The following is a 12,964-nucleotide window of genomic DNA, read 5'->3' on the forward strand; positions in this document are numbered from 1 at the left end:
TTTGGAATTTTATCTTTGAAACGCCACACTTTTCTTTGAAATCGCTTTATTAGTTCTCGTGCAATAAGCGTTTTTGTGAAGCTCTAAAAATTACAACTACAACATTTGAACATAGCCCCCATACCTTAAGGTAAGACGTATTCTACGTAAAAAATTCGAAAATATTACATAGTTTTGAAATCTAAAAAGTCGTAAAAGCAAAAAGGTGTACATATAAATTTTTTACTCATTTTTTTTAAACAATACCTCTAACCGAGATCAAACGAATTTTGTTAATATTTTGTCTTTATAGCCCTAAATATCACCCCCCTTAAAACGAGACCAAAACCCGTAACTATAATGGTTTTTGGGTTATTTAGTCGATTTTAGTATAGATTTTGGGCATTAAATGAAGAAAAAACATTTTAATTTTTTGAGTCCTTAGAGGCATCTGGTCTTTGACCCCTTTGCGACACGCCTTAACCGTCTCCAATCGACCTAAAAAAATCCTTCATTTGATTTTTTAAGGACCACCGTTATGTACATAGAGAGACCCAAATGCTGCGAGTAAAGGAGCACAACGTCAAGCTCCGCGATAAGTTCCTAGTTGAGCGTTGCAGATGTGAGTTCGAGGCGGAACTTCCTGCTACCCAAGCACCTCAGAAGGCAATGAACTGAAGAACGCGATCCAACGCTACTTACAGCAAGTAATGGACCCGGGACTGCACATTCTGGCAAACGACCGCATGGAGACCGATCTAGGCAGGGCTAAGTTAGCCTCTACAACAACAACTACTATGCGTAAAGAGAACTTAATTTTTTTGCCCCCACTCAATAGTTTGGTTTCAGTTAAGCTTCCTATTCAAAATAACACAGAGGAATTTGAGCTCAGTGCAAGTAGGATTCCATTTATGGACGAGGGATCTTGTGTATCGTCGATATAAAACCAACTTTCTTTATCTTTTTTATTTGTTGTATCCGAAGGCGTTTCTATTACTTCGGCTAATGCTGTACACGAATGTGTATTTACATATGTACAAACATAAAAGTAAAAGAAGTATAAAATAGAAAATTCCATAAAGCAAAAATTTTTATTTTTATTGAAGACATGGTAAATTAAATGGTAAGCAAAAATAGACTAAATCTCATAACAAGCATAGAAACTTAATAAGTATTTAGCTAGCCACTTTTACACAAATAACGTAATTGAATTGAAAGAAAAATGGAAACCGAAGCGCAATAGACCGGCAATTCAAATAGAAACAAAACAAGCAAACGAGCATGCAAAAGGATGCATAGGAGAATTCCTAGCAGCACCAGCAGCACCAGCAGCAGCAGCAGTGATTGAGCAGGTTGTGGGCCAAGTTTGGCGAAGTGAAGCGAACATTTCAGCAAACGAGTTGTGGGTACCGCGAATTGAAATTGCGGGACGGAGATAAGTGAGTGAAAGCAAAAGTTTTATTTATTTTTTTGTTGGTTGGTGGAAATTTAAGGGATTAATTATAAATTATATAATTAAATTAGAGACTAATTATAAATAACTTAATTGCTATGCAAAACCAATAAGAAGCACACGAGCAAAAGTATTGTAAGAATAAGGGGAAAAAATATAAAATCTAAATAAAAAAGTTGCTAATTAAAGTACTTTAAAGTAAATTTTAAAAATTAAAAATAAGCTTTCACACGCCCACGCGCTCTCGTTCTTTGCTTGCCAGATAAAATGCATTCATTTCCTTTTGAATTTGAAGAAACAAATATATTTATATAAAAAAAAAACAAGTAAGTAAGTAACAAATTTTATTTTAATAAAAATAAGATAAATAAATCAACGCATAGGGAAGGCCACGATATTAACTTATGTAAAACTAATTTTTATGTAAACATAAATTATATGTTAGCATAAGTAAATGCGTACGCAAACTCACAGCTTTAAAAATATTATAAAACAAAAGTAAGCATATAAAAATATTAAGCGAAAAAGTGAATAAAATTTTCTTCTACAAAAGTCTCATTCATATTTATTAAAATGCTAGTACGTAATTACACTTAAACAAAAAAATAATAAAAAATAAATGAAAATCAGGAAAGTTATGTATTGAAAAAACTAAACTTTAAATATTTAATGCGATTAAGAATACAACAACAAAGCTAGTTGCAGCATTACGTAAGCAAAAGACAAAAATACAAAACATTAAAACGACTTTATTTAGCCATAAATTAACTAGCAAATATAAGCTTGGCAAAAAAAAAGCATTAAGAGCCTCACAAAAAAACATTTCTCTAAATACAAATGTATGAATGTAGCAAAATAAGTACATATACATACGTATGTACCTAAATACTTACTCTTGTACCAAAATAAAAAACGCAAGCAACAAAACAATAGTAAAAAGTATGAAGCGGTGATTTCCTTTTTTACAATTATTCAACATACATACATACATACATGCGCTCATACAAACATACATACATACATAACTAAATTTAAAAAAGAAATATGTTTTACGCATTCGCATTTGCACTTCTAAACTATGACAAAAAAAAACAAAAAAAAATTGAATACCTAAATCAAATCTACATTAAACCAATAAAAATTCTAATAAACGAAGAAAGCCTAATATTATAAATTAAAGCAAATAATTTGCGACAAGTGCAACATTTTTAAATGAAACTTATTAATTTACTATTATATAATACAATATTGTAATGCTACTAGAATTGAAACAATAAAAAAAAAAAACGTAAAAAATCAAACAATAATAAACAAAAACAGAAATAAATGCATTTAGCAGGCTGTTGATGGCTTTTTTAATATTTGTGAACGCAGGTTTGTACATACATATGTACATATGTAGGTATAGTTTAAATGTATGTACATATCGAGCCCTAACCGCCAAAATAACGTCAGCGCCATTTTTTTCAAAATTGTCTTTTTGATGCAGAAATATTCCTAGAGCATATAGATGTATTTCTGCATCAAAAAGAAAATTTCGAAAAAAATGTCGCTTACGTTATTTTGGCGGTTAGGGCTCGATATTTTATTATGCACTCAGACAGATATTTTATAATTCAAGCAAAGAAAAGTTTAACACCCCAATTTCATAAAAATTGAAGAAGACTTCATAGCCCTATTCTACCAAGATTTTAACTGCCGTTAAGAGCTCAGGAGAGTGCAAATAACGTTAACGATTGCTTGTACATACCCTGCAGGAAATGTATCCTACTATAAGCTAACTCTAAGTTGATTAGGAAGGAGCTAAAAGTCACTATTATCTATATATTTTCTTTGACGAAAGCTAACTATACTTCTATGGCGATGGCCGCGAAATAGTCAAGGGTGGTTACCTATGCATTTGATGCAACTAACTTATAACTAACTACTTTTGGACATAAAATATCAATAGGAAAACAAAATATTATTTTTTTTTTTACTTTATTTATTTTATTACATTTCATATTTGTTTACATATTCTGTTGTAGGTGGTCCCATATTCGAACTCCGTCAGATATAACTTCAAATTGATAACGTGAAATTTCGATCTTCCTTTTATTCGTCCTCAATTCGAAAAAGTATTTGCGAAGTGCAGGATATTTCAATAGAAACGTGTTTAAAGAAAACAATCTCCTGCATTACTTGTCAACTAGTTTGAAGTTAGCCTTTTGTAGCTAACTAAAAGTTATATATTTTATAGAGATCCCGCAAAAAAGCTAACTACAATTGGGTTATTTTTTTTATCAATTGATTTTTTTCCTGCAGGGTAGTATGAGCAATTACCCCCCTCCAGTTGTAATCTACTCTTTCCAACAGGCATAAACTGCAGTTAAGGCTTGGTGGAAATGAACTATTGCCTGCTTTATGAATGGAAAATTTGTATGAAAATGTCACTTTTTAAAGCTTTTCATTTTTTTTATTTCATTTTTAAATAAGGCCCTAAAAATGTCTAACCTTATGAAAATGAGTCCGTTTCATCACTTGCCATTTTTATTAAGCGCACCACATTGGATGTGCATTGGTTGGCATAACATACGACACGCCCAATGCATCGATTTACCACGGATTTTGATAGCTTGAATAATAAGCATTCCGGTAGGCTGAATAACGGAAATTCACCTGGGATTTTCTTCTAAAATGCCGACACATGCAGACAAGAGTGACCGTACTCGACGCATCTTGGGATTGATCTTTGTATAAATTAGGGACTTGCGATTAATCGACTAAATCATTTTTTAATTAATCATAATCCTGATTAATCAAAAATTCTGATTAATCAGATTCTGATTGCTCATAAAAAAATTAATTGAAATCTGAGTAACTTTGCTCATACATATCTTTCGAATTTGCTTTCAAAGCAAATGATTTTTTTTTTTATAATATCGTTACCTTCATTCACGAATGGAAAACAAGATCAGCCTACAGGGCCACGCTATGATCGGGCGCAACGCGAACCATGTGGGACCGTTTTAAGGAACTGAAGAGGGAAGCGGAACGTATTTGCCGCAATAAGAAGAGAGCGACCGAAATACCTGAGTGCGAAGAGTTTGAATTGCTGGCCGACAGGAAAAACGCCCGAAAATTGTATGTGAGAGTAATGCTGGATTTCCACTTGGCATTAAATGACAAAGTTGGGCATTAAAAAATATTCGTGTCATTACGTTAAAAAAATATTCATTAACTTAATTTCCACATGGCATTTTTTAAGTGCCTCCAGTTTTCTTCTTCTGTAAGAACAACCATGGCGACCTAGAGTCCGATGTCCAGAAGGACAGCAGACGAACACGAGCCCCCATTCGATGACGACAGAATCGATGTCCTACCGCCTGGCTATGGCGAGGGACGGTTAGCGATTACGCGGCTGCTGGAGCTGACGGCCCGCCAGCCGAGGTATTCAAGTACGGGGGCGACGAGCTGATGAGGTGCATGCATAAACTCCTATGCAGAATATGTTCAGATGAACGTATGCCCGGCAACTGGAATTTAAGTGTGCTCTGCTCAATCCACAAGAAAGGCGACCCCGCCACACGCGCTAAATACCGGGGGATCAGCCTTCTAAGCATAGCTTACAAGGTCTTATCGAGCGTATTGTGTAAAAGACTGAAGCCCACCATAAACGAACTCACTGGACCTTATCAGTGTGGCTTTAGACCTGGCGAATCCACCATAGACTAGGCATTCGCAATATGATAAATCTTGAATAAGACGCTGTGTAAAATGATGTTGAGCAATACCATTAGCTCCGTCAGAATTGGGAAGGACATCTTCGAGCTGTTTGATACCAAACGAGGCGTCAGACAAGGTGACTCCCTCTCGTGTGATTTCTTTAATCTGATGTTGGAGAAGATAATAAGAACTGAATGGCTCAGGCCCAATACTTTACAAGAGCGTACAATTGCTGGCGTATGCCAACGACATCGATATTATTGGTAAAAACAAGTGCTATGTCGGTTCTGCCTTGTCGGGATTAGATAAAGAAGCAAAGCGAATGGATCTGGTCGTGAAAGAGGACAAAACGAAGTTTCTCTTGTCATCACACAAACAATCAGAGCATACGCGTCTCGGCACATACGTCACTGTTGACAGTTACAAGTTTGAAAAAGTAGACAACTGCGTTTATTTGGGAACCAGTATTAACACCGATAACAATGTCAGCCCTTGGAATCCAACGCAGAATTACTCTTGCCAACAAGTGGAGTATGCAATTGTGAAGTAAAGTCCTCTCTCGTCGTAAAAATATCAAACTCTATGTAAAAGTCACGCAAAATGGCCGTGCTGGTATATGGCGCAGAAGCATGGACAATGACAACATCCGATGAGGCGACTCTTAAAACATTTAATAAGCCGGAAAAATAAAAACCTAATTTTTTCATCAATGATTTTTATGTAAAAAGACCTGAACTTTCGATTGAGATAACTAAAAACAATATTAAAAATTACCATCATTGATGAAAATTACAAATAAATTTTCGTTTCGAATTTTCACCATGAAAGTGGGAAAATTTTCGAAAGCGCATAGCACCATCGGATAGCCGGTACAAAAATCTGTAGGAATCGTAGTTTTTGAATTTTATTTCACATTATTCGTCCGCTCAGCGTGTTTGGGATATTTGACGTGAATTGCCCCATATGTAAACATATCGTCACCTTAAATGCAAAACGCCGTAACTAACAAAAAATCTACAATTTATTTATTGATTTATTATGATGCATTTCATCGAATTTTTAAGCAAAAAAAAATTGTTAGTTGCAGCTTTTTGCATTTTAGATAAAGATAATTGGACATACGGTTTTTTTCAGTAAACATTTTTTTCTATCTCGTAAGTATATGTAATTAATAAGAAAAGTCATATGCCTTATCTATGTGCACTAGGGGGGTCCAAAAAAAAATAAAGTGGGAATTTTAATGCTTTCACCCCCTTGGATTGTTCTATATCGCCAAAAATATACCCCTTTTTTTGAAACAAAAAAATATTTAGACATTGCTCTAAGTTTGCTATGTATTTTATATGAAAAAAATATATGTACATATAAAAATTCATAGAAATGGTATAAAATCCTTGAGAATCTAAATTTTTTAATCTGCTTCGCTTTAATCGACTACCCCATTGTTTATTCAAAAAAAATTTTAATATCAACTAAATTTTATGGGTCCCTCACATTAGAAGACCCATAAAAAATCGTAAAACTTTAATTAATTTTTTTTTTAAATAAACAATGAGCTATTTTTATTAGAAGTTTCATGAAGTGAAATAGAGTTTTCCAATCGAAAAATATTGTTTTTTCAAAGCGCTTTAGTCAATTCTAAATATCATCGCTTGGCTTGCAAACCGCGTATGATGTGGCGCGGAAAAAAATGTATTTTCGTTACCCCGTCTCAATGGTTGCCTATTCTACATTTTTTATTACAAAAAACAGAAGTATACATGCGAGTGAGCGCGTTAAAAATCCGTCTTTACTTTTCTCACATGCATTTTTGGACCGCCCTCATGCCAATTTATCAAAAAAATTCGCTTTGCATAGTTTGTCATGATTATTTGGTATCAGCGACTGAATAGAAAAGAAACAATTTACTCAGATATTACTAATAAAACATGTCCCCCACTGGCTGCAATAATCGACCGGTCGATCCGATCGAAATCCTCTATAACAGGTGTGAATTTGTTTTTTTTTGCTGCGTGTGAAATTTTGAAACGCAACACAAATATCTCTAACCACATTTTTGACCATAAGCTTTTTCTGAAAAAGTCTCAAGCTTCTATTTTAACAATAAATTGGCAGCAATTAAGAAAGGTTTATAATTATTTGTCATTTCTGTTAGGAACGTTTATTTGCATTGAATAACTAACTATGTGATTTTACGCTACAAAACAGTAATTATTTTGATTATTTTGTGGGACCACCCACACCCACACCCACACAATTTGCACATTTCTAAAAGAATCCAGATCTGCTATGTAATTAAATGTGCGAAAAGTATACCGTAATTGCCTATATAAGCCGAACTTCCACGCTTGGACGTTCATTGTTTTTTGCGGAAATTCGATATATGTACAAAGTTTATTTGCATCAAAATAGACGGACCCTTCTGCGCCATCGAAATGTACTTTTGTGAGCAATTGTACAACATTAATTTGGTGTATATGAAACGTGTTGGCTCTCTGGGTGACCCAAAGCGCGCGCTCTTTATGCTCGCTATGCCAACTTTTTGCTGTTTCGCTACCATCTATAGAATTTACCAAATTTGGCATAATTTCGATGAAGTGGTAGCGAACTTTTTTAAAGTTTCGGGTATGATTACAATAACAATACGCACCTTTATGGTGTTATCTAAACAAAAGAAGTTCTTGGACTTTTTCAACGATATCGACAATTGGTACCACAGATTACGGGTAAGTTTGGCACATTCAATAACTTTCCAGTGCAATTGAGATATGAATATTTAAAACACCTTTTAAATAGTCGGAAAATGACGAAGTGACAATGAAAAACTTGGAAGAATACACGCGAAAAACGCGACGTGCATCGAAAACTATATTCGGCATCATGATAGTCTGTATATTCTATATTTCCGCCATACAACTGCTGACCAGCATTAGTAGTACGAATAAAAGTAAGAAGAACATTAAAAACAAAAGTTCGTCCCGTACTACCCGATACTTCTTTACAGAATACATAATTGAAGTGCGATTGCCATTTGTCGACCTGTACACAAGTCCATACTACGAGATAATTTCCGTCTTGCAAGCCCTTTGGCTTGCTCCGATCGTCCTATTGTCATATGTTTCCTATTTGTGTGTGATTTTAATATCTATATCATTTGGTATTTTCCTTATGAAGGATCTGCAGCAGAAATTGGGTAATATGCACGAATTGAATGAGCTGGAAGGTTTAGAATGTATAAAAAAATGCATACAACAGCATGTATTGATCATCAAGTAAGTATCTGTGTATGTATTAGTTCTTCTAAGAGTTCTCGGCGCAAAAATGCTAGGCGCAACGCAAATTTTCAGATTTGGAACTATTTCACTCCTTGTACAGTGACAACAAAAAACCAATTTTTTTACTTGGGATAATGCCACTTTTAAGCCCGAAGCATATTTTCCAGCTCTCAAGGAAAAAAAAATCACATTAAAACACACTCAAAAAATGAAAAAGAAATTTTCTATTAAAAATATAAATATTTAGTACGTTTACAGCTCTCTAGAAATATATATGTAAATATATATAAAGTGACATATCCTCAAGTAAAAAAGGAGTGACAAAAAATTAGAAGGCTTTTGGGAGCTTTCAAGTTAACAGTTTTCTGCAAGACGCGAGGGCAAGATCTAAGATCCAATACTTGTCTGAATATGGTCGCAATTCTTTGACATTTCAAGTCCACAAAAGTCTTGATAAGTAAAGCAGATGCCAACTTTGGCTACTATGTATCTTGAAAGCTCCGCCTCTCTGCCTTTCGAAAGACTAATTGAATAATCTGCTAACGAGAAGGTCTGTTTGTCTTTTGGCAATAAGTTTTCTAAAAATCAAATTAAATTTAAAAAGTAAATACATATATATATATATATTTTTTAGAGATTAGTTTGGATCGAAATTTTTCCAAAAAAATTTAAACTGAATTTTGTCGTATAGCCTATTTTCACCAAAGGCTTAACGGCAGTAAAGAATTTAAATTAAGTTCCAAGAATTTTAACATGGGGTGGTCGGCAAAGTTTGTTTTTTTTAATTTTTGCTTTTTCCCTTGCTTCTACTTAATAGGTGGAATTACCCCCTTCGAGTTGTAATCTCCTTTTTCCAATAGACATTAACCGCAGTTAAGCCTTGGTGGAAATCCTCTTNTTTTTCCCTTGCTTCTACTTAATAGGTGGAATTACCCCCTTCGAGTTGTACTCTCCTTTTTCCAATAGACATTAACCGCAGTTAAGCCTTGGTGGAAATCCTCTTAAAAAAAAATAAAGAAAATTAAATTTAAACAAAAAAAATATTAAAAATGTTTCTAACAATTAATTGTTATTAAAAATATATATTTCCTTTTAAAACAATGAAATCTAAAAATTAGAAGAAAATTAAATGAAATAAAGAAAGTATTTTTCTTTTTATAATAATATAATCTAGAAGATCAAATAAAAGAAAATTAAAAAACGCGAAAAAATTAAATAAAAAAAGTAAAAGCAAAATAAAATAATTTCCTAAAAATTTATTAAGAATAAAAAAATTTGTATTTTTCTTTTTAAAATAAAAAACAATGATAATTAAAAAAGGAGGTCTGTTAGAATAAAATGAAATTAAAAAAAAAAACTTTATATAGTTTGCTTTTTTTAAAACAACAAAATCTAAACATCTAATGAATTAAAAATATAACTCAAAAGTTAAAAGAAAATTGTATTAAAAAACGCAAAAATTAAATTAATATAATCCAAAAAGTAAAAGGAAATTGTATTAAAAAACGCAAAAAATAAAATTAAAAACGAACAAAAAATAAAATAAAATTAAGGGATTTATAATTTTCTTTTTCTAACAATAAAAACTAAAAAGACAAAAATGCATTAAAAAATAAAATAAGTTTGTAAAAACTAAATGAAATTAAAAAAAAAACATATGGATATATATTTCTTTAATTTTTAAACAATAAAACCTAAAAATCAAACTAAACTAAACAAAAATAAAAAGTATATAAGTATAAAAAAAGGAAAAAACTTTTGCTAAGGAAGTATTTCGACTATTCCAGTAGAACTATTTAAAAAAAATAATTGTTGTTATTGTCGAACGTAGGTGTCGCTAAAGGCGAAACCTAGGTTGTGCCAAACAAATTTAATTATTTTTTCGAAGTTAGTATATACAAATACTATTTTTGACTCAGGGGTGTACAGCGAACTTTTTTTTGTTTACATATTTATGTAATTGTTTTTTTTTTCAGATTTCACAGGGATTTGGAAGTATTATTTTCTGCTGGAAATTTTGTAGATGTCAGCATTTTTTGTATAATACCTTGCGTCATAATCGTTTATGCAAATATGGTAAGGAATGCAAAATTGCTACAAATTCGCTGTAGCAATGTATTAACCGTGCTTTGATAACTCTATTGAAAGTTGCTGAGAAGATAACCATACGTCTGCGACGCGTACCATGGTTTGCTTGCCTTACATTTATGGTAATAAAAGTTGTATGAACATTTTTTTCATCCGTATGGAGACTTTAAATATTTATTTATTATATATATAAATGCATTTTATTTAGAAATGTTCTTAATTTAAAATAGAAATACCACCGATTTCAACCTCCATTTCTCGAAAGAGTGAGCGAAAACTTTGTAAAGCATACCTCTCGCATACGTATGTACATTAGACTGCATCACCAAAAAAAGTTGCGGTTTTTCCGTCGGGATTACAAAATGTATTATATTTTAAGACGTCCACTAAAATATTTCGGAAAAATATTAAGATTTAAGCGAGCTGGACCGATTTAAAATTACCTCCACAAATGAAGTTTTTTATGAATAAAAATAGTTTCTTAAAGAACTTTTTGAAAAATGTCCCCTCAGATGACAAATTAGAATAAGCTTAAAAAATCTGCATAAAAATATTTCAAAATCTTTTCAACGGAATCGTAAGAATGAGATTTTTGATGCTGTTTTTTTTTTTCTTTTTTCAAAGATTGATTTACGAAAAACTTGAATAACTGGGCCAAAACTGTTCTGATTTAGACTTATGGGATCTCAGCAGAAAGGTATTTTCACACCGTTTTCATTTCTGGCCAAAAGAAACGTCATTCGTGTCCCATCTTTTTTTTCGAATACCAAAACATCTTGATTCAACTTTGAATGAAGTTCGTTTCTCCTACCTTTCTCTTCCATCCTTTAAAAACAGCATCATCATTACGATTCCGTTAAAATTTTTTAAAATTTTTTTTTAATATTTTCATGCAAATATTTTAAGCTTAAACCGTTTTGTCATTTGAGGGAATTTTTTAAAAAAAAATCTTTAAGAAACTATTTTTACTCATAAAAAAATCCATTTTTGGAGGTATTTTCAAATCGGTCCAGCTCACTTAAATCTTAATATTTTTCCGAAATATTTTGGTGGACGTCTTAAAATATAGTAGATTTTATAATTCCAATGGAAAAATAGTACCGATTATTTTGTGTATGGGGAGTGATGCAGTCTAATGTACATAGGTTACCAAAACAGGGTTAAGTAAATTTTTATTTTATTTTAGTTTCCATGAACTAAATTTAATTTTGTTTCATTTTAATATTTGCAGGAATATAATTTAGCATTTATGATTACAGATGTTCAACTGGTTTTTGTTGTAATTTTCTCAACATATATTATCTTTTGGTTAGCCAATAGCTTTTACATTGAGGTACATACATATTTATGCCTGAGATTTCACATTTTAACACCTACATATGTACATATGTACATATGCTTACGTATATGTTTACACTTAATCCGCTTACTTTGTTTCATAGGGGCTAAATATAGCTCACGCCGCTTATAATTGCAATTGGGTAGATCGGGGCAAGGACTTTCGCAAGTATATTGTTGTGATAATGACTGTTGGTCAAAAGCCACTGGAGGTATTTACTTATGGTGTATTGAATTGAAATAAAATATATAAAATTATATGTATTTGCAAATTATATCAGATTTTTAAAAACTCCAACATAGTTTTATTACGCTTTTATTCGCGCTTAAAAAATTAATACAATTTTTTTTTTTGCAGCTCACCGCTGGCGGCCTAAAACCCGTGAATATGCAATTCTTTCTGGCTATCGTGCGCGTTTCATATTCAATCTTTACCGTCCTACAGGGAACTAAGAAAGATTATTGAAGTGAAGAAAGCACAAAATTAATTAATCGCGTTCAACTATTTATTTATTCTTTAAAAAATAGAAATAAACAATTTAATAACTTAGGCAACCAAAAATATGTATGCCGTAAAAACACGATTTTGGGCGCTTAAAATATACACTATAAAATAAAAAATACACATAAATATGCACGAATAATATCAAAAACATGCTTAAAATATGCATTAAAAAAAAATAATTAGTTCAATTTTTCTTGTGTAAAAATCTATTGAATTTTATTCAAAAATATACCAAAACATAACAACATATATATATATACATATTATAACAAAAAACTTGTCAAAACCGTCAGGTAAGTGTGAAGTTTGCCGTTAAATTTTCCACTAGTCCTACGGGCTCGGAAATTTTTATTCACCTCAGTTGTCAAAAATTTACCATCCAGAGTGGCACAGGCCCTATAATTAAAAAAATATTTTTTTTTTGAAGATGCACTAAATTTAGCATTTATTTCTAAAATATGCAAAAAAAATCATTTATTTTGAAATAAGCCGCGAATGTTATTCATACGCCATGTACCCCCGAGTATATGAAAAAATCTGACGAGTTGTTACATTTTTCGACTAAACGGTGTTTCATCTTCCGTTTTGTGTAAAGAACAAGATTCCATCGCGAAATTGTAT

General features: G+C 32.0%; 1 protein-coding gene across 1 annotated transcript; it reads left to right on the forward strand.

The window, feature by feature from the left end:
- Window positions 1-7,572: 7,572 nt before the first annotated feature.
- LOC108369811 (odorant receptor 49b-like) lies at window positions 7,573-12,304 on the forward strand. The gene is made up of 7 exons (XM_017625004.1): window positions 7,573-7,863; window positions 7,934-8,084; window positions 8,142-8,409; window positions 10,389-10,488; window positions 11,732-11,833; window positions 11,943-12,050; window positions 12,197-12,304. Exons 1-7 carry the CDS (start codon window positions 7,573-7,575, stop codon window positions 12,302-12,304), a joined length of 1,128 nt encoding a protein of 375 aa, XP_017480493.1.
- Window positions 12,305-12,964: the final 660 nt, after the last annotated feature.

This window comes from Rhagoletis zephyria, unplaced genomic scaffold (assembly GCF_001687245.7).
Source record: "Rhagoletis zephyria isolate East Lansing unplaced genomic scaffold, Rhagoletis_zephyria_1.1 Rzeph_scaffold_03860, whole genome shotgun sequence".
NCBI lineage: Eukaryota > Metazoa > Arthropoda > Insecta > Diptera > Tephritidae > Rhagoletis > Rhagoletis zephyria.